At 43.4% G+C, this 19,616-nt stretch overlaps 3 protein-coding genes across 3 annotated transcripts in view; 1 reads left to right on the top strand and 2 right to left on the bottom strand.

Moving 5' to 3' along the window:
- The window catches only part of LOC118411355 (solute carrier family 15 member 4-like), a 9,411-nt gene extending 6,348 nt beyond the window's left edge, over window positions 1-3,063 (bottom strand). The window contains exons 1-2 of the mRNA XM_035813595.1: window positions 2,936-3,063; window positions 1,778-1,974 (exon numbers count right to left, since the gene is read on the bottom strand). Coding sequence (XP_035669488.1) covers window positions 1,778-1,969 — 192 coding nt within the window. The 5' untranslated portion in view covers window positions 1,970-1,974; window positions 2,936-3,063. The remainder of the gene's footprint in view (window positions 1-1,777; window positions 1,975-2,935) is intronic.
- A 208-nt stretch (window positions 3,064-3,271) lies between these two features.
- LOC118412040 (solute carrier family 15 member 4-like) lies at window positions 3,272-8,759 on the bottom strand. Its single transcript, XM_035814635.1, has 9 exons — window positions 8,255-8,759; window positions 7,605-7,815; window positions 7,121-7,293; window positions 6,719-6,869; window positions 6,194-6,311; window positions 5,865-6,060; window positions 5,327-5,524; window positions 4,834-4,953; window positions 3,272-4,276 (listed from the first exon to the last, which is right to left on the bottom strand). The coding sequence occupies exons 1-9, from the start codon at window positions 8,565-8,567 to the stop codon at window positions 4,032-4,034; spliced, it is 1,725 nt and encodes a 574-aa protein (XP_035670528.1). The 5' UTR covers window positions 8,568-8,759; the 3' UTR covers window positions 3,272-4,031.
- Window positions 8,760-8,962: 203 nt separating this feature from the next.
- LOC118412041 (solute carrier family 15 member 4-like) lies at window positions 8,963-17,059 on the top strand. The gene is made up of 9 exons (XM_035814636.1): window positions 8,963-10,174; window positions 11,420-11,627; window positions 12,264-12,430; window positions 12,678-12,780; window positions 13,989-14,094; window positions 14,369-14,561; window positions 14,993-15,193; window positions 15,990-16,118; window positions 16,305-17,059. Exons 1-9 carry the CDS (start codon window positions 9,880-9,882, stop codon window positions 16,505-16,507), a joined length of 1,605 nt encoding a protein of 534 aa, XP_035670529.1. The 5' UTR covers window positions 8,963-9,879; the 3' UTR covers window positions 16,508-17,059.
- Window positions 17,060-19,616: the final 2,557 nt, after the last annotated feature.

Raw genomic sequence — 19,616 nt, 5'->3', positions numbered from 1 at the left:
ATCTCACCTGTAAAATGTCTCACCTGGCCCCTAGGCAAAGTAAACACAACTATCTCACATGTACAATGTCTCACCTGGCCCCTAGGCTATGTATACACACCTATCCACCTGTACAATGTCTCACCTGGTCCCTACTCAAAGAAAACACACCTATCTCACCTGTTCAATGTCTCACCTGGCCCCTAGGCAAAGTAAAGACACCTATCTCACCTGTACAATGTCCCACCTGGCCCCTTATCAAAGGAATCACACCTATCTATCTGTACAATGTCTCACCTGGTCCCTACTCAAAGAAAACACACCTATCTCACCTGTTCAATGTCTCACCTGGCCCCTAGGCAAAGTAAAGACACCTATCTCACCTGTACAATGTCCCACCTGGCCCCTTATCAAAGGAATCACACCTATCCATCTGTACAATGTCTCACCTGGTCCCTACTCAAAGAAAACACACCTATCTCACCTGTTCAATGTCTCACCTGGCCCCTAGGCAAAGTAAAGACACCTATCTCACCTGTACAATGTCCCACCTGGCCCCTAGGCAAAGTAAACACACCTGTCTCACCTGTACAATGTCTCACCTGGCCCCTAGGCTATGTAAACACACCTATCCACCTGTACAATGTCTCACCTGGCCCCTAGGCTATGTAAACACACCTTTCCACCTGTACAATGTCTCACCTGGCCCCTAGGCAAAGTAAACACACCTATCTCACCTGTTCAATGTCTCACCTGGCCCCTAGGCAAAGTAAACACCTATCTCACCTGTTCAATGTCCCACCTGGCCCCTTATCAAAGGAATCACGCCTATCCATCTGTTCAATGTCTCACCTGGCCCCTAGGCTATGTAAACACACCTATCTCACCTGTACAATGTCTCACCTGGCCCCTAGGCTATGTAAACACACTTATCCACCTGTACCTGTCGTGTCAGGGCAGACGGTGCTTGAAGTGAATGACCGCGCTTCGACCCCTGGTGAAGACCCGTCCCACGGGATGTCGTAAATTTTCCCGTGGAGGAGAAAAACCGTCTGAGGGATTTCAGTTTACCCAAAGAGGTTCTTTGTTTACCAGCACAGCGGATGTCCCACCGATGGACAAGAAGGGATATATTTGTCGAACCGTCAAAATTTCAAGTTATAATGTATAAAAAAACATTTAAAAGAAAGTCTCTTTATTTATTTATCTATTTATTCATTTCAATACAGGTGGGTAGCCTCTCACAACTCTTCTAATCTATCTGTGGATATTACATAACTTAAATCATTGGAAAAGGTTACAGTAAGTCTTTATATTGAAAGAATGAAGACATTTATATTGAACAAACTATTGATAGGTCAATATAACATAGAGATTGATAAACATAGAGATACCAGGTTACTTTTCATTCACAACCTTGCTTCCCAGCAAAATAAAAGGCAGATACACATCACCGGACAAAATTCTAAGTAAGGAGGAGGCCGATACCTCACATTATTGGCCGCTATTCCACGTGCTGATATTACGGAAGTAGTCAATGTGCATTGTGTTAATTAACTAGTCCCTTACGATCAAGATCATGTGGGAAGTATAACGTCAAAGCTCAGAGGAGCTTTCTTGTTTCTTGGCAAAGGAAGTAAATTAAGAAGAAATACATTGAATCAGGGTAGCGAAAGAGTTGTTTTGTTGCGAGGAGGAGGAGGAGGATTGGCTCCCGTGTGACCAGAACAGCCGGGAGCCAATGGGAGGAGGAGGAGGAGCGAGGAGGAGTGGCTCCCGTGTGCAAAAATCGCAAATGGTATCGTTCGGGGAAACATGGTGACGTCACGTAGTCCGCCATGTTGGCAACTATCCCATAATACGTCACGCGCTCGCACAGTTCGCTCAGCCAGACCAGGAGGCTGCTCATCATGACTCGGCTGTTTCGGTCGGAGGGGGAGACCACGTGGTCTTCTTCTTCCCGCGCCACATCTTCACTTTCACTTTTCATTTTGCCTGTATGTTTGTGAACAAAAGTGGAAAAGGGGAACCGTTTTCCTTACAAGCTCAGTGCAGCACCATTCAGACACACATTTATCCCCCAAATCAATTGTATTATTTCATTTTCACTTCTCTTTTCATGCCCGTAGGCAGCCCCCCCCCCACACACACACACACTAAGAGGTACCCAAAATGGATTATCAATGAGTCCTCTCTTGAGAGCGCTGTTATCGACAGTCTCGTGTTGTTTACGTTTAAATACTCTCATAACGCAGAAAATACAATTTTATAGGGTTGAATTCTCACCGTGAGTGCATGCCCCCGGACCCCTATCGCTAGCCCAAAAAATACAAAAGAACTCCCTCCCCGGCCCAAGCCAGAATCTAGGATTTTGTTGGCCGCTCTTTTGCAGAAATAAATGGGAAGTCAAATACGTTTTCTTTCAGATATGATGTCTATACACTGTACATTGATTCTCCATCCCTCTTCCACAAGCTAATGGGAGACATGCAAAATAGAACCACGCATCTGCTTGGAGATTAGATAGTCCATGCATATCGATATCGATATGTACGAACACCAGACATGTTGTGGAATAATCAATATTTTATACTTCATCTGATCCTGATGATGGATACAAAAGACTGATCTGATCCTGCCACTGAGGCGCTCAACGACCTCGACCGGTGACGGTCAGGAGAGAGAGCCTCGTGATGTATCTTTAGTACTTTCTACCAGACTCCACTGGTCGCTGACAAAATAGAAGAAATGAGATAGATAATAGACCGATTCCAGAAGTGATAGCCGTCCTTGGAGTACAATTCTGAGGTCGGTAACTGTACTCCAAGTAGCTAGCTCCTCTGTCATTCTGTCCATAAGGCCAGTTTCTACTATTTCTGCAGCGACCCATGAGTTCTGGTATTGACTAGTCCCCTCACACTCTGCTTGAATACCAGTGAATCAGACCATTGCTTACCTCTAAGTCTGTCGTGCTTTCCTCCCTGACCTGCATGTGTAATAGAGAAAGCATGTCCACTCACGTTCACACAGAAACTGGCTTCTTAGAAGACCGGTCACATCGTGACTTCCGTATTTTCAGTCGAACTTTGGCCTTATGGCGTCATCACCAGACGATGTTTGCAATCGCCCTTTCACTTTGTTTATACAGTTGATAAGGTATAATTGCCGTGAGAATAAGAACCACTTAATTTATATACCGCACTGCCACTGAGTAGTTACTGTCAACACAGAATGATACTATTATGATATTCACAATTCTTTATTACACAAAATAACACAACTGACATTGTGATTCAAGCTTTTGATTTCCATTTTTATTTTTTTTATCGTCTAATACGTACAGGGGAATACGGATCGAGAGCGTTGAGTCCTAACGTATACATGTCACATAGGTACGTGTATATTGTACACATTGTGGAAACAGCAAAGGAAACAAGTGTCTGCAACACCTCCATTTCACGGAGGTAATGATAGGTACTATTCCAGCAATAGGAAATAGCGCAAATTATACAATTGAAAACATTACAATTCAGAGACGATTTGCTTTTTAATGAAGATGGGTATCTAACAAAAAGGTACAGGTAAAGCCTCTTTTCAAAACCATAGGGGCAGTGGATTGTTATCAAGTATGTCGGAGCCTAAGCCTCTCTTCCCGCCGCATTTATCTCCCCAACCGAAGTCAGACACCCATTTTAACACCTGGGTGAAGAAAGTCGTGTAAAGATCTGGAGCATGACTGGATTTGAACCCGTGACCTTTTGGTTAACGTTCTGGACCAAACACCCTGCAGTTACCCCACACAACAATCTAGAAACCTCATCTTATACCTTTGGAACTTGGCACTAGGAAAATAGTATTGCACTGAATGAATTATATGAATCTTTATTAAGACACGACAAAAGTACAGCGACTTTCGTAAGGTCTACATGTATAACAGCTACTTACAGTACAACTAAACACACATGTATGGATATCTATAGGTATGAATAAATTGCAAAACATTGAGTGAATGCACATGTCTCGCAAATGAATTGCAAGTGCAACACTTCTTATTACTGTATAGAACTGAATATCTGACTTGTTGAACCATAGTCTCTAGGTGAGCTACAGCTCGTGCTTCTTTCAAAATCTTTGGCTTTTGTTAAGTAGGTCTTGTATTTGTACCGCCTGGCCAATAGCCAGAACAGTCCCATGTCCAGAAACATGAGTCCAGCCAGGAAGAAGTGGAACCTCTCGGCGTGGCTGTTGTTCAGGTTGATATTGAGGCCGCTGGGACTGTCTATGCCTTCAACTGTGACTAAAAGGAGGGAAGGAGAGGAATTAGACGGCACATTGTTGCAGAAATATGGACCGACGAGTTCGAGTACTCTCTAGGTGCATTACACTGTGCAACTATGAGATAATACTGCTGTAAGAACTTAAGTGGGTATCTCATTGAAGCTGCGGCACGTTGATGATATTGATGCGGCCGAGCGAATTGACAGAGTGCTCAACGAATTCCATCGATGAAAAAATAATGTTTCTACGCTTTTTGAGTTATTCTATATTTTTAGTCATATTTGTATGTTTCGCATAATGCATGTATCCCCTTGTAAACACAAATCCAATTTAGGACGCAGCGAGGTCACCAACGTGCCATTGTCCAGTGAGATACCCGCTTTAGCAAGCAAATCAAACAAGAAAGAATAGAATAATAGCATAACGAAAGTCTAATGACAAAAGTAAAATGTATGATATGTATTTAACGATATCATTCATGTATCAAGTTTGTTGCGTAACTCCTACATGTATGATACTTGTTGAGTTTGAGTTAATTAACGCTTTCGAAATACAATGTAGGTGATAAGTACTTACTGTTAAAAGCTGATGAGATCCCGATGCTTAGGTAGCTGCCGAGACCGAACATCAACAGGAACAACCCCATCACGGTTCCCTTCATTCTCCTGGGAGCCTGCGTGTACGCGAAGTGGAACCCTAGGGACAAGATACAAATTATGTAAGAAGCATAATTTCTTGTCTGTATCCCCTGGAACCTTTAGATGCTGATTGGATGAAGACATGGCAAAATTCACTATCTTTTGTGTCCCTATTTGTTACACTTAATGTTTCCCCTTTTGGCCGATTCTAATGCTTTCTTCCCCAACGTTGACGCACTAATTTTGTGCTGTGAGCTCGTGACCATGTGACATCATTGATGGGTCAAAATCTATTGGTGCATCGCTCTCAACCAATCACATCGACAAACTGTGGTCTAGGGGTGACTGGCAATCACTGAAGAATGGGCCACTCTGAAGACAAGATAGTTGCCAACTAGTTAACTTGAAATGGAATGGTCACAAACTCCCACCTGTGACGACCGCCATGATTTCGCTGACGCCGCTGAGGAAGAACTGTGGGACCTGCATGAAGACGGACAGGTCCGTGGCGTTGTACACCTGGCCGCTGATGTTCTGGGGATGCACGTGATGCTGATGAACCTCCCCGCGATACACTTCCAGGACACCAGCTGCCGTCACAGAAAGCATGGACAGGAACATCCCAGCACCTAAGGGACATATATTCTATACAGTTTGATATCATATAAGTGATTTCTAGATACGAATATAAATTCTAATTTCTTTAAATTCCCGTAACCAATTCCTGAATTCAATGCCTACAAGTGGGCAAAAAATATTCACATGAATGCAGACTAGACTATCCATCAATCGGGGCGGGGGCCTATACAGACTTTCGGCCACCTTGGATCTATCGATGACGTTGACATGTCAGGTGTTTTGAGTTATTACAACCTGGGGAAAACCAACGCTTCAGTATAAGTGAAATTCGTTTTGGTGAGTCCTATTGTTGCTTCTAAAGTTCCAACTGTAATGAAAAGGTTATGTTACCTATGCGCTGTAGGTAGGTGGGGCGCCAGCCGATCTTGCTGAGACAGGGGTACACCACCAGGTCCATGAGCGGTACCATCAGCAGGATACTGACGGGGTTAATCAGAGACACGATGATGGTCGAGAAGAAGAAGTCGTCTTTGTCGAGCACTGGGAGCCTAAGGTAACGGCTCTGAATCCGGTATGTTGTTGATATCTAAAGAAAAATGTCATGTAGATTACTCGCCAAAAAGTGAGACATTGTTTACTCCGCAAGGCAGAGTATACAGTTCAAAACTGAGCACAGCCGTTGAGACGGAAATAAAGAAATCAAAAATTATTTTTCTTACCTGACAGTAAAGGGTGAAGTACACGAGCATTGTAAGAAATATACCCAGGATGCTTAGCAGCTGTTTTATGTCGTCAACTTCCTCATCCGGGTACCTTCCCCCTTTACTACGTTTAGCCCTGAAAAAAGGCAACATAGTGATGTGATGAGTTTAAGCTAATCTGTAAATAGTATACATTCGATAGCAAGTGTGGATCTTTTTTATTAACCCAGACAGAATATTAGATTATAGAATGGAGTGTATAAAGAAGTGACAGATCAAAAGCGGAAATTCCATTGCAATACAAGGGAAAGCCAATAGGGGGTTGAAATCTAACTGTGCCTTTATTTTGCTAACACAGCCGCAAAGCAACATACCAAATGTCATCATGATCCACCCGTGACTTTTCGAGTGATACTATTCACAGACACACAGACATACGCACCCAAAAGTCAGTAACCTTCTTGGTCAAGATCATAAGCACCAAGGAAAACCCTTGTACGTGTACTTGGTATTGCTGGAAAGAGCTTTGTTCCATTTATGTACCTGTCCAACCATCTCAGAACATCCCTGTCCTGAGTGCTGTTATCAACTGAAGAGCTGTAGGACACTTCCCTATTGCTGGAGACGTTTCTATTTGGTTGGGTGGTGTCGGTTCGGTTGCTAACTATCCCTATCAAGATCTTAAACAGTTGTTCTGAAAGAGAACAAAATAATTTTTTGAGCCTGCTGGATCCGGAATATACAAAAAAAAGAAACTACACCCACAATGTGACGTCTATCAAGATATAGTCGACTAGTCATGAAAAACAGTGAATGTATCTGTCTCTCAAATTCTGTATAATAGTATATTGCGTTTCAGTCATATACATCATATGGCGCTACATAGGACTCTATAAAAGCTAAGCACTCAGTAGTAAATCACGGCACGACAAAGTGTAGACGTACCTTTCTGGGGCTCCTGTCGGTAACGCTTGTATCCTGTCGCAAAGAAAATGGCGGCCAATGTCACCGCGGCGCTGATAGCGGCGTACCCGTAGACGTGGTGGTCGGTTTGGTACAGGAAGTACGTCACTAATGTGTAAGCAACGACGGAGCCAAAGTTTCTACACCAGTAGTACCTACAAACACACACGAGAAAATTGGTTCAGCAATGTCTATGTGGTGTCTAAGTACTAACCACATCATATGGCGGCACCCATATCCAATTCTATATTTGCAAGTCTTTCCCACATCATACTAGTATATGGTGTATTGGACGGAGTCCATCTCTACTACATGTACTGTAGCCCTTGAGCCACACAGCATTCTGCAATTACTACAACGGGGGGCTAGTCCACTGGTAGGGGTGTGTGTTCAACCACCATACTATATATAAGGATTAGATGGGAGAAAGGGGAGGGGTGGGAAACAAACGCGGTCATTTTCTTACCAAAGGAAGTATCGATGGACTTTTCTTTCCTGCTCGCTCTCGTCTCCAGTGTCCCTGAACTGCTCGGCACCATACAGGCCCAGGTTGGACTGGCTGCCTGCCGTTCCCAGGACTACGAGGCACAGCCCGGTGACGTACAGAGCTGGGACTGTGTTATCTACACGACTGGTGTTGTCACACGCTTGTGCCGACCCGACCAGGAACAGGGTACCTAGGTTCAAAGAGGACAAATATATTTATGATACAAAAACATGCTTTCTTCTGAGTTCTTCCAAGGAGTTTGGTTCTTCTAATATAATGGTCAAATTTGGTCAGCCAACCACCTGGCACAGGCAACCACTTCCAGTCACAAGCCATACTGAAACAGTGCCGTCCATTTTTACAAAGTTAACCACACCCTGAGCAACCACCTGTCGCCAGCGACCATTTCACGCTGAGAAGAAAGGTTGGGCTTGAATACAGTTGGGCTTGAACTGACAATTTTGTACTAATTTTCGATGTGATATCAAAGTTGTTTTTTCTTAACTGTGATTTTTTTGCCACTGTGACACCAGGCGATATATACAGATGTCACAACATTTAGACGCTCGAGGTGAGTACATAGGTGCAATACACACAGAGGAAAGAAAACGACACATGAAAACTCATACCTGCGGTGTAAATAAGAAGACTGGACAGGATAGCTGTGAACCTTCTGAGCGCGGTGTCGGCCAGCCACCCCCCGAAGATGTTCATTGCGTAGGCGAACCCGGAGAAGATCCATGTGAACGTGAGGGGATCGTGGTACTTGTCCGGGAAACACTTTAACTCGCAGAATATCTGCAGGTTGTCCGAGATGCCGAAGAAGGCGGCCCTTTCGAACAGTTCGGTCAGCATGACACAAGTGACCGCCCATCGCGAGGCCGAAGTGACCGTCTGGACGGCTGCTGGGGGTAGTTGTAGGAGACGCTCGTGGCTTTCCATGCGTCGATTCGAACCTCGCAGCGAGGGCAAAGAAGTTGCACACGAAACTTTGCACACCTGTGAAGTGCTTCAAAGTTATGTTTTCTCCTTTAAAGCCATGGTTCGACCATTAAACGCATGGACAGGGTGCGTTGGTGGCAGGAACAGTGCACCGCAGACTTCCGGGTTTGTGACCCTTGACCTCACGCTAGGGATGGTACGTAGTGCATACTGGGGATGGAGTGGATGCTGTCTTTCTTCTTCTTGTATGGCAATTAAATACTGTGGTTTCTAGATGATCTGATTTGAAGCCAAGGTAAGGTATTCGTTCGCCCTTTATAATCGTACAGCATTCTGAGAGCGCAAACGGAACGTGCTATGGACAAAAACACCATAGGCGGTCTCATTAGGTAACGCCCCCTGCCTCCCCCTGCCTACGTGAGTAGGAGTCACATGACAACCGTGTGCCTACTCAGCCGCCGGACCTTTCCTGGCCTGTGTTCGGCGTTACCCTTGCGTACGTGATGATTAACGCTAGCTATGTCATGGAATTAAATAACTGTGCATTCGGGGAAGGGTTGGATTTTTTTTTAAAAAAGGTGTATTACTGTATTGATTTGATTTTATTCCCTCAATCTGCCATAACCGCATAAAACTCATCAGTTATAGTAGCAGTCCCGACAGCAAAAAATATACTGAGACGAGAGGGTCATGAAAAGTGTTTCTAATTCTCCCCCCTCCGGAGTCTATTTTCCGATGTAAAATATTCCCAACCTCTATACTCTTTCATTGAAAACATTTTCTGACCTGACCATTTTCTTTTCACTTTTATCTATAACGTTAACTTCTTATGAATTGCGCGGTTGTTTCCATCTCCTCTGGATGATTTTTAATCACTGCGCAGGGTCTGCAGAATAGCTGACGATGTATTTCATTGTGAACAATGTCCGGTCGATATGCTTGTGGGCAAAGTTCCGAATCAATATAACTTCAAAAATTATTATGAATCTATTATCGAGTGATATGTGTTTGTTACCTTTGTCCTTGTTACATCATGAGAAACTACATTCCTTAAAACACAGTCATTAAGCAGTGTCATCGAGATAACTGTGCTGTAAGTCCTGACTTCCCCCGCCCAAGGGCAAGGTCGCCTCCTGTTTTGTTCAGTTCCCTTGCGTGTACGATCGTGTACGGACAGACAAATCTCATCAGCACGTCGGGCGTGCGCTCCGGAAGTAAAAGACGCCAAGCAGCGACACAGAGCTAACGTTCGAAACCGGCACTTCACTTTCGTTACAGTTTCGTATTCGGGGAAGTGGCGACAAACGTCAATATGGCGCTACAACAAGATCAGCAAAGTGCCGGGCGTTTTCCCCGTGTTTACAAGACAAGTCTGATCATCGGGCTGAGTGAACTGTGTGAGCGGGTGGCGTACTACGGGATCGTGTCCAACATGGCACTGTTTACAACCTCCCATTGCTTCCCCCGCCTGTACCACGAGCCGACAAGCTTTACCTACATCTTCACAGGGTTCGCCTATGTGTTGACGATCGTCGGTGGGTGGCTGGCTGACGCCGTGCTTAGTCGTTTCTGGACCATCCTAGGGAGCCTGGGAGTATATCTTGTGGGTAAGTGTACATTTTCATGACAGGACATGATTCGTAAGGAGATGTATTGACGGTTAGGGGGATGTCATTGATTCATCGTACAGTTTCATATCCAAACATTGTGACGTACTCTCCAAGCAGATGTTGGTGGGAAAGAAAGTTTCATCTTCCCAACTAACATCTGCTTGGAGAGTAATTACGACAAACCTGGGTGCGTGGGCGTCTATACTGTAGACGATGGGCTATTACATTTCACAACATGTGGCTTAGAAATTTTGTCATTTCTCTCAGAACGGTACCTCAGACTGCTTTCACTTTTAGGTATTTTGTCCACCATGTTATATTCGCACCCGGGTTAACAATCTGAACTGCTCCCCGCATTCACAAATGTTTGCGTATGACTATTCCTCAACAAAATGTTTATCGGAATCTTCCCTAAAACAGTGGGTAAGGGAGTAAGAGTGATCCAAACACACTTTATAACGATCTGCGTCACTGTATAGGGACTACATGTATAATTGTTCCTGGGTGTTTGAAGAATTTCCCTCCACCCACTCCAAAGTATAGGCTTTCCGTCGCTCGTGGGCGGACAAGCGAAGGACCCATGTGTGGTTAATTCTAAACATCGCATTGAAGCTGCGGCACGTTAGTCGCGTCGCTGCGACAAAGCGATCTGACAGAGCACTTAATGGGTTTCATCGATAAAAAAACAACTCTTTTTACGCTTTGTGTGCTTTGCTGTCTTCTTAGTCATATTTGGATATTTTGCTTGATATTACCATTATAATGTCAGGGTAACACACTCCCCAATTTAGGACGCAGCGACGTCGCCAACGTGCGGGCACCTTCAGTGTGTTATACCCGTTGTATGATAGCGAGCTAAGTGACTGAGATTAGCACAGTGGACATCTTTACCTCCATGTTATTACCTCCATGAAAAATGGTGGTATAGTTTTTGGTATATCTGTGCGTGTGTCTGTGTGTGTGTTTGTTTGTGTTTCCGGATATTTATGATCATCAAAACTCTAGAACCTCTGGATGGATTGTAATGATATTTGATATGTGGGTATGTGTTAGAAAGATAAGGGTGAGGGTCTATTTTGGGCCCCCTGGTGTGTGGCCTTGGTACTGCAGCAGAACTTAAATATCGCAATTTGAAATCATCGTCCGTCCACTTCTTAATATCCCGTTTTTAAAAACAACGGATATAGGTTATCCCGCGGATAGGGTAAACTAGCCTTACACACGCCTTGTGATGTTTTTTAGGTACGGTTTTCTTGATTCTATCGTCGTTCTTCTGTGTACATCACGAGACGACCGACAGTCGTGTGCCGGTGTCCCTGTACGTGACGGGTCTGTGTCTGGTGGCCGTGGGCACAGGGGGGAGCAAGTCCAACTTAGGTCTGTACGGCGCAGGGCAGTACGGAGAATACAGCGAGAACTTGGACCAACAGCTCAAGACGTATTTTCACTGGTAAAATATCAGTGCTTCTTCCCTTCAAGATCTGTTGTGTAATACCAATTTCTCAATGTTATCATGCTATTAGTGTGAATCTTGAGGTTTGTTATAACACGTTCATCGTTCCGAGTACGCATGTGCAGCGACAGAAGTTGTAGGTAATAACGTTATCTCAAAGGTGAGCGCCCCTAACTTGTAACAGTACTCGTCTCGAACAATGTATCGATTGACATAACACTGTCCAGACGTAGTTTATGTTCCACGGGTACTCGCAATGTCGTTGCTGCACATGCGTACTAGGAACCGTGAGCGCGCGTATTGATATCTACAGGTTCGCGACAGCGAAACGTACTTTACACTCGTGCGCTTTGACTCCCGTCCAATCTTCCAGTCGTCTTTCTTCAGGCTTGTTTCAGGCCATGTTGCAGAATTCAGAAAACCTAACTTCCTGACACAAAAAGTACTCAATTACATAATACATGATACTAAAATTCACTCATACCTATTATGTCAACTATTACAATCTTATACGACATATATTACACTAAAACGCGAATCAATTTATCATATCCATGGAAACGTTAGAAACCATTTCTCAGTGAGAAAGTTGAAGGATACAATACAAGTAATATTACATTCCGTTATTGTCAGGTATTATTGGTGCATCAACGTGGGAGGTGCCATTGCTGTTTTAGGGGTGGCTTACCTGCAGGAAATTAATCCTCTGCTCGGATATGTGGTTATCTGTGTCGCCGTATTCCTAGCTGGGGTCGTGTTTGTGGTTGGGAAGCGCTGGTACGAACCGGATGAAGAGAAAGGTATGCTCTCATGACATGTCATCATATCTGCAAAGGATTGATTAAAGGAATAGGGTTTCTGCGATGGTTTGCTTTGAGAAAATCTGTAACTTTTCAGAAATCGATCAAGGTTATTTTATACCCACTTTGTGAAAACTGTTGAAGGAATACCATCAATTGTATTCTATTTTCTTCGTTTTTCCTCCAAGCAATAAAGAGGAGTAGCCTTACTGAGTGTATCCTTTCTATTTTGGTTTACCTTTGACAGAGGAAGTACTGTCTATAGTGACGGGGATCCTCCGTGCCTCCAGGCGGGCCCAGCGCCCGGTACAGCGGGCTCCCGGTGGCTGCATGGAACGCTGGCTCGACAGGTACAGTCTATCAGACTAACAACGTTGTAAGATCATCAATACGGTACATTTTCTGTTTCCAGAACAAAACAACTAGATTCGGAGAAGACTGCATGCTACAGTATGTGATGGAGCAGTGCCAGTTTTCCTCATTGATTATGTAAAATATATATCATTTTTTGCATAATGTGTATTTCATTATGTTTATCATCATAAGGTATGCCAAAATTCATCAACCTCTGCTCGAGTTATTCCCTTCCAAAGGTAACAAGTGACCGTAGGTAACATACTCTGTGACCTAATTATGGTTTATGTCGGTTGTGATTTTTCTGTGGGGTATGACTCGGTGTTTATATCGTATACAGAACACATGACATTAGCTTATACCAAAAACTTACTTAAAAGCTAACATACCTATCACTACCAAATTTAAAACACAGTGAAATCAGCGTCTCAATCGACACCAAATGGAAACAACAACACAGCTTCACAATGGATACTTGAGACGCACACCACTTTAAAAAGTGGGTCAATGACAGCTGTGGACATAACATAACCCCATATATGCTTGGAGATAAGTAATTGTCAAACCCCATCGTATATGGGCAAGCTGGTCCACAATACCAGGGAATAGGGGTGATTTCTCAAATTATTACATCGATAATGAAAACAGCTACCGCGAAAAACAAGGTCCCAAGGATCAAACACGTTCTAACCATACAATGCATATGACTATCAGCCGCGCAAAATGTATGTATGTCAGTATGCTATGTCAAACCAACCTCAATACTGGAAACGCAATGCCCGAACGAGATGGCATATTCCGACGAGGACAACATCTGCTTGACGGTATCAAATTACCACAAGGCTTAAGGCTCAATCATAAGGAAGACCTGAACCACTATACCGGACGGCGTAGGGGTGAAAACTGAAATTATTACATCCATAATAAAAACAGCTATGGCGAAAAAAAATAACGTGCATCATTTCCCAATGGAGTACAGACGACATGCCAATACACATGCGATTGCGGCTTCCGGAACATAGAGATATAGGTGCGAACACTCAACGAACAAAGTAATTACAAGACTCTGTTGCTGGAGGTTACCCTCCAGTCACAGAGTAACAACAAAAACGCCTACTGTATACGTAGTTCCAAACAGGCCGCTAAGTTGCGTCAGTACCTACTACAAAGAAAAAAAAATAAATGTATGTCTCTGACGTTTCAGGGCGAACGAAAGTCGTGCTGTAGAAGAAGTTGACGACGTCAAACAACTCTTCAGTCTGCTGTGGATCTTCCTGTGCCTCATCCTGTACTTCACACTGTACTCACAGGTTAGCTAAGTGGATTTTCTACCCTATCGACCGATTCATTCGTGTACAGCCCGACATTACCAGTACAGTCTGTCCACAGTTTTACACAATCTTTTGCTGCCGGTGACTATTTGTCTGTTAAGAGCTAGGGGATTTTAATACGTTAAATGTTAGAAATGTTGATATTGCTTTTTGTTGGTGGTTTGCTTCGCAGCAGTATTTGCATCGTACTATTCACTGGACAATGCCTACATGTTCATGATCTGTTTTTTTTTTTTTTTTTTTTTTATTGTAGATGCGCACCACCTTCCTGTTCCAGAGCCAAAGGCTTCGCCTACCGAAATTCGGCGGTACTGAAGGTGTAGATGGCGTCTTCTTAAACGTCTTCAACGCCGCCACCGTTCTGCTGATGATTCCCGTCATGCACTGGCTGGTGTACCCCTGGATGGCACGGATGGGACGTGATCTTACTTCTTTGGAGCGAATGGGTAGGTGTGGAGCGCATGGGCAATATGTACTACATTTGCAGTGTGAAGTGCATGCCCTGTGTAGGTGTGGAGCGCATGGGTAGTTGTGGAGCGAATGGGTATGTGTGGAGCGCAGGGGTAGGTGTGGAGCGCATGAGTCGACGTTAATTGTGTTATCCGACCAAACTATCTAATCACGGCCAAATATTTACCTCTGTGGAAAGGAGGTATTGTTTTCTCTGTGTGTTCGTCCGCCCTGGTCCGTGTCCAAATGATTTGCGGGGGTCCAAATTTGTTTATGCAACAGATGAAAGTTGCTCTTGATGAAGCCAGCCTGCAGGAACCCGAAAATAGCATATGAGAGTAGTATACGTAAGGTGCATGATGGGCATGGTTGTGTTATATTTTGTCAAGAACAAGTGTGAGTTTTTTTCTGATTGTACACCCAACAGGGATCGGCATGCTCCTGTCGGTAGGTTCGATCCTCGCGGCTGCTCTGGTGGAGGTCTACAGGCGTGACAAAGTCCAGGAAGGGAACTATGTTACCCAGAACATCAGCAGGAACACCATGCGGGCTGCTGACATGACGGTGTTCGTGCAGATCCCGCAGTTCCTGCTCAGTGGCATGAGCGAAGTCATGACGATGGTTACGGGTATCTATGAATTTGTGTGTTTGAATACTTAGGTCTTGTGATTATTTCTGAGCCCGAAGTAATCTTCCAAAGTCAAAGCTGTAGGAAACAAATCACAATTCCGGCACGCCCTGGACAGACAAATATACTCTCCAAGCAGAGGTTAGGCTCTTAGTTTTATCGTTTTTTTAGTCGTTTTTATCGGGCTTTCTATTTTGTCATTTTTTTTTCGTTGTGTCCGGCCTAACGGAAGATAAAATAAAAAATTGAAAGCCCGATAAAAACGACTAAAAATAACGTTAAAAAACAGCCGGAGCCTAACCTCTGCTTGGAGAGTAAGACAAATACGGGTTGTAGTCATTTTGTCCAGGAATAATTCCACCAGGTTGGTAAATGACTGTGTAACAAAGTACTTTATTCTAAAACCAAGTGCAATATTTACCTGAGCCGACGTTTAAGAAGCATCTTACAAAGTCTCGTAGTATTCTTGATGAATGTATATCTAAACGTGGCCATAATTTACATTTGGAACCGCATTTATAGCACTGCACCTAGCGTATTGCCAAGAGGAAGGTGACAGACGACCACCGAAACGTCGGTATTACCGCCATTTTTTCTCTAATCTCCAAGCAGATCCTACGGTAGCATATTAAAGATCAAAAGCTGGCAGAGGAGTGAAGCCGGCTTAGGAGTGTGTACGCGACCGGTGCCCGTTAGACTCCCTTTGCCGGCTATACTCCTTGGCCAGCTTTGATACTATCTTATGGCACCATAGGATCTGCTTGGAGATTCATTTTTCTCATCCCTTTTCCGACAGGGTACTACTTTGCTTATACCCAGGCTCCTTTGCGGGCCAGAGGTACCGTGATGGGACTATTGCTGCTGATGTGGGGCCTGGGGAGTTACGCCAGCCTGGGGCTCTCCGCTCTCTTCAACGCTATCAGCTGTAAGTAGGCTAAGGTAAACTGACACTCACCTGTGCTTCATTGCTACAGTACCGCATTCGAAATGTAACGTGTTCAAAGCTATTGGGCCAGGCAAACCAATGAAGTTAAGTCGTAGTTTATCTAGTGTTGGATGGAAACTTGGAAGAAATCGAGTCTTATCTCTGTTTTCTTTTTTTTTTTTTCAGACAAAATGACCGGTAAGCGGTGGTTCCCAGTGGAACTAAATGACGGTCGCGCGGAATGGTTCTTCATCTTCTTGGCCATCTTCATGCTCCTCAACACCGTATTCTTTGTTTTCCTCGCCCAGCGGTACAAATATAAGACATACAGATATCGCCGCCTCATGGCCGACATTGGAACTCCAGCTGAGAATTCTGTTCGCACCTGACTATGAGGAGGTTTTAGAAGAACGCTCACGTTATATCGCTATTGGGCTTATTATCAGCTTGGCGTTAGAAACATGTACATACATGACGTCCATTTGGATTGATTTCCGCCCGAAAAGTTGCACCTAAGCTCAATAGAGATCATTTTGATGTTCCTTGTTGTATTTTCATGGAATAGTCATACAACTCTTTATATACCATACTAGTGCGTATGTTAGCGCAGAAACATCAAATAAAACCATGACCGCATAGCTAGCATGGCAACAGAACTGTGCGTATATACGTATGTTAGCGAAATATTATTATATAACTTTGTTCAGTAGAATTCTGATGTCACACGAGACCCAATGCAGGTCACAGTACAGGTACGGTGTCGACGTCGTATCGGCCATGAGTTGTTGTGACGTTTATGTTTTACAAGACGTGAGGTGACCTTCTTGTAGCACCATGTATGCTAGAGCAAGGTTTCTAGTTGTGTGTACTTTCATGAATTCAATGATCAGGTTATGTTCGAGACGACATTATTTGGCTGTACAATTTATGACTATATTTGTATTATTACCTCCATGAAATGTCATGGAATGGAGGTTATATTTTCTGTTAGGTATCTCTGTCTGTGTAGATGTTTACTCAAGAACGGCTGGATGGATTGGTTTCATACTTGTTGTGTTGGTGCGGTGTGATGAAAGCTTGAAACGATGAGATTTTGGAAGCCGTATCTGTCGTTATAATCGATGTAATAATGTCAGAAATCACCCCTATATTTGAGATATATTGGTACAGGCATCGTGCTTTATGTGTTTGTTAATGGGCTTAGCTGCAAGCAGATGGTGAGGTGATTTCTATGACAGCTGTATGGGGAACCCCCATTAGTTTTATTTATGTCTGCTTAGGACCGTTTCAAATATTTGTAACAGTTGCCCTGTTTGCCCAGCCCAACATTCTAGAACATCTGTTTTGGGCTGCGTAACCCGGAAGTTTCGTTAGTATGCTGGGCAACTGTTTCCCGATGCTGGGCAACTGTTTCCCGATGCTGGACAATTTGAATATGATAAATAACTTTGTATTTAGCCACTTGTGCCTTTGGGGACCTGGTGTGTTATACTTTGTTTGCGCTGTTAGATTTTGTGGTCCGTGTGGCTTATGCTGATGTTGTGTTGGTAAGTACTTGCATTATTATATATCGGGCATCAACTTGTCCCCGTATCCTACATGTAGGTATTGGTTGTCGGATATTTCATGTCCTTTTGGTTGTGTTGATGATGTGTTTGTATCCTGTATTGTATTTCTTATATTGCAGTAGTGTTTTTGTCATATGTCATATTATGACAAATCATACAGTTGCGATTTATCCCAGTATGTAGAACATAATGCCTGTCTTGGAAAATGAGTGGTTACTGTCTGTGGTTTTCGCACCTATATTTTGTTCCCGTTTGCGATATAATTATTGATATATGGTTTGGTGTGCCCGGTGTTCACAGTCGTCCTACGATGCACGTTGGTTCCTTGGTTTTCTCGTATGTGATATTATGACAAAGCATACAGTTGCGGTTTTACATAATATGTATGACATATTGCTTGTCCTGGAAAATGAGTCGTTACTGTCTGTGATTATCGCAACTATAGTTGATGTTCCGTTTGCGATATTCGCATACGGTTTGGTGTGCCTGCACACAGTCGTGAAACGATGCACGTATCAGAAATCACCCCTATAATTGTAATATACTGGAACAGGCATCGTGCTTTAAGTGTTTGTTAATGGGCTTAGCTCCAAGCAGATAGTGAGGTCATTTCTATGACAGCTGTTTGGGGAATCCCGAGTTTTGGCTGTCTGTGTACAAGATTACTCAAAAACGGCTGGGTGGATTGGTTTCATACTTGTTGTGTTGGTGGGGTGTGTTATGTGTCTCTGTCTGTGTACAAGATTACTCAAGAACGGCTGGATGGATTGGTTTCATACTTGTTGTGTTGGTGGGGTGTGATAAAAGCTCGAATCGATGAGATTTTGGGAGCCGTATCCGTCGTTATAATTGATGTAATAATATCAGAAATCACCCCTATATTTGAGATATATTGGAACAAGCATCGTGCTTTATGTGTTTGTTAGCTGCAAGCAGATAGTGAGGTGATTTCTATGACAGCTGTTTGGGGAACCCCCAGAAGTTTTATTTATGTCTGCTTAGGACTGTTTGAAATATTTGTAACAGTTGGCACATTAGACCCGCTGTTTGCCCAGCCCAACATTTTAGAACATCTGTTTTGGGAGGCGGACAATTTTGATTGTGATAATAAATTGCATGTATGTACTTGTGCGTTTGGGGACACAGTATGTTATATTTCGTTTGTGTTGTTAGATGTTTTGTGGTGCGCCTTGCGTTACGCGGACGTTTCGTTAGTATGTAATTGGATGTATGACATATCTAATATGTGGATGTGTTAGGTAATCCCTTATCTGAAAAGTTGTTGCGTATAGCAACTGGTTGAGGTAATGTAACATTTAACTCCTTAAAGCAACTGTTTCCCGATGCTGGGCAACTGTTTCCCGATGCTGGACAATTTGAATATGATAAATAACTTTGTATTAGCCACTTGTGCCTTTGGGGACCTGGTGTGTTATACTTCGTTTGCGCTGTTAGATTTTGTGCTCCGCGTGGCTTATGCTGATGTTGTGTTGGTAAGTACTTGCATTATTATACATCGGGCATCAACTTGTCCCCGTATCCTACATGTAGGTATTGGTTGACGGATATTTCATGTCCTTTTGGTTGTGTTGATGATGTGTTTGTATCCTGTATTGTATTTCTTGTATTTCATTATTGAATTTGTCATATGTCATATTATGACAAAGCATACAGTTGCGATTTTACCCAGTATGTAGAACATAATGCCTGTCTTGGAAAATGAGTGGTTACTGTCTGTGGTATTCGCACCTATATTTTGTTCCCGTTTGCGATATTTAAATGATTACACCACTTCTTTCCCATAACATATATAACTTTTACTCTCAAATACAACCAACTATAAACATACATACCATCCACAAAAAAAGCAATAAATATTTCATGGAGGTATGAGGTCCCCGAACTCTAGTTTTATTCTAATTCATGGACA

This window comes from Branchiostoma floridae, chromosome 3 (assembly GCF_000003815.2).
Source record: "Branchiostoma floridae strain S238N-H82 chromosome 3, Bfl_VNyyK, whole genome shotgun sequence".
NCBI classification, from domain to species: domain Eukaryota; kingdom Metazoa; phylum Chordata; class Leptocardii; order Amphioxiformes; family Branchiostomatidae; genus Branchiostoma; species Branchiostoma floridae.
The sequence above is the reverse complement of the archived record's forward strand: the minus strand, read 5'-3'. Positions and strand labels throughout refer to the sequence as shown.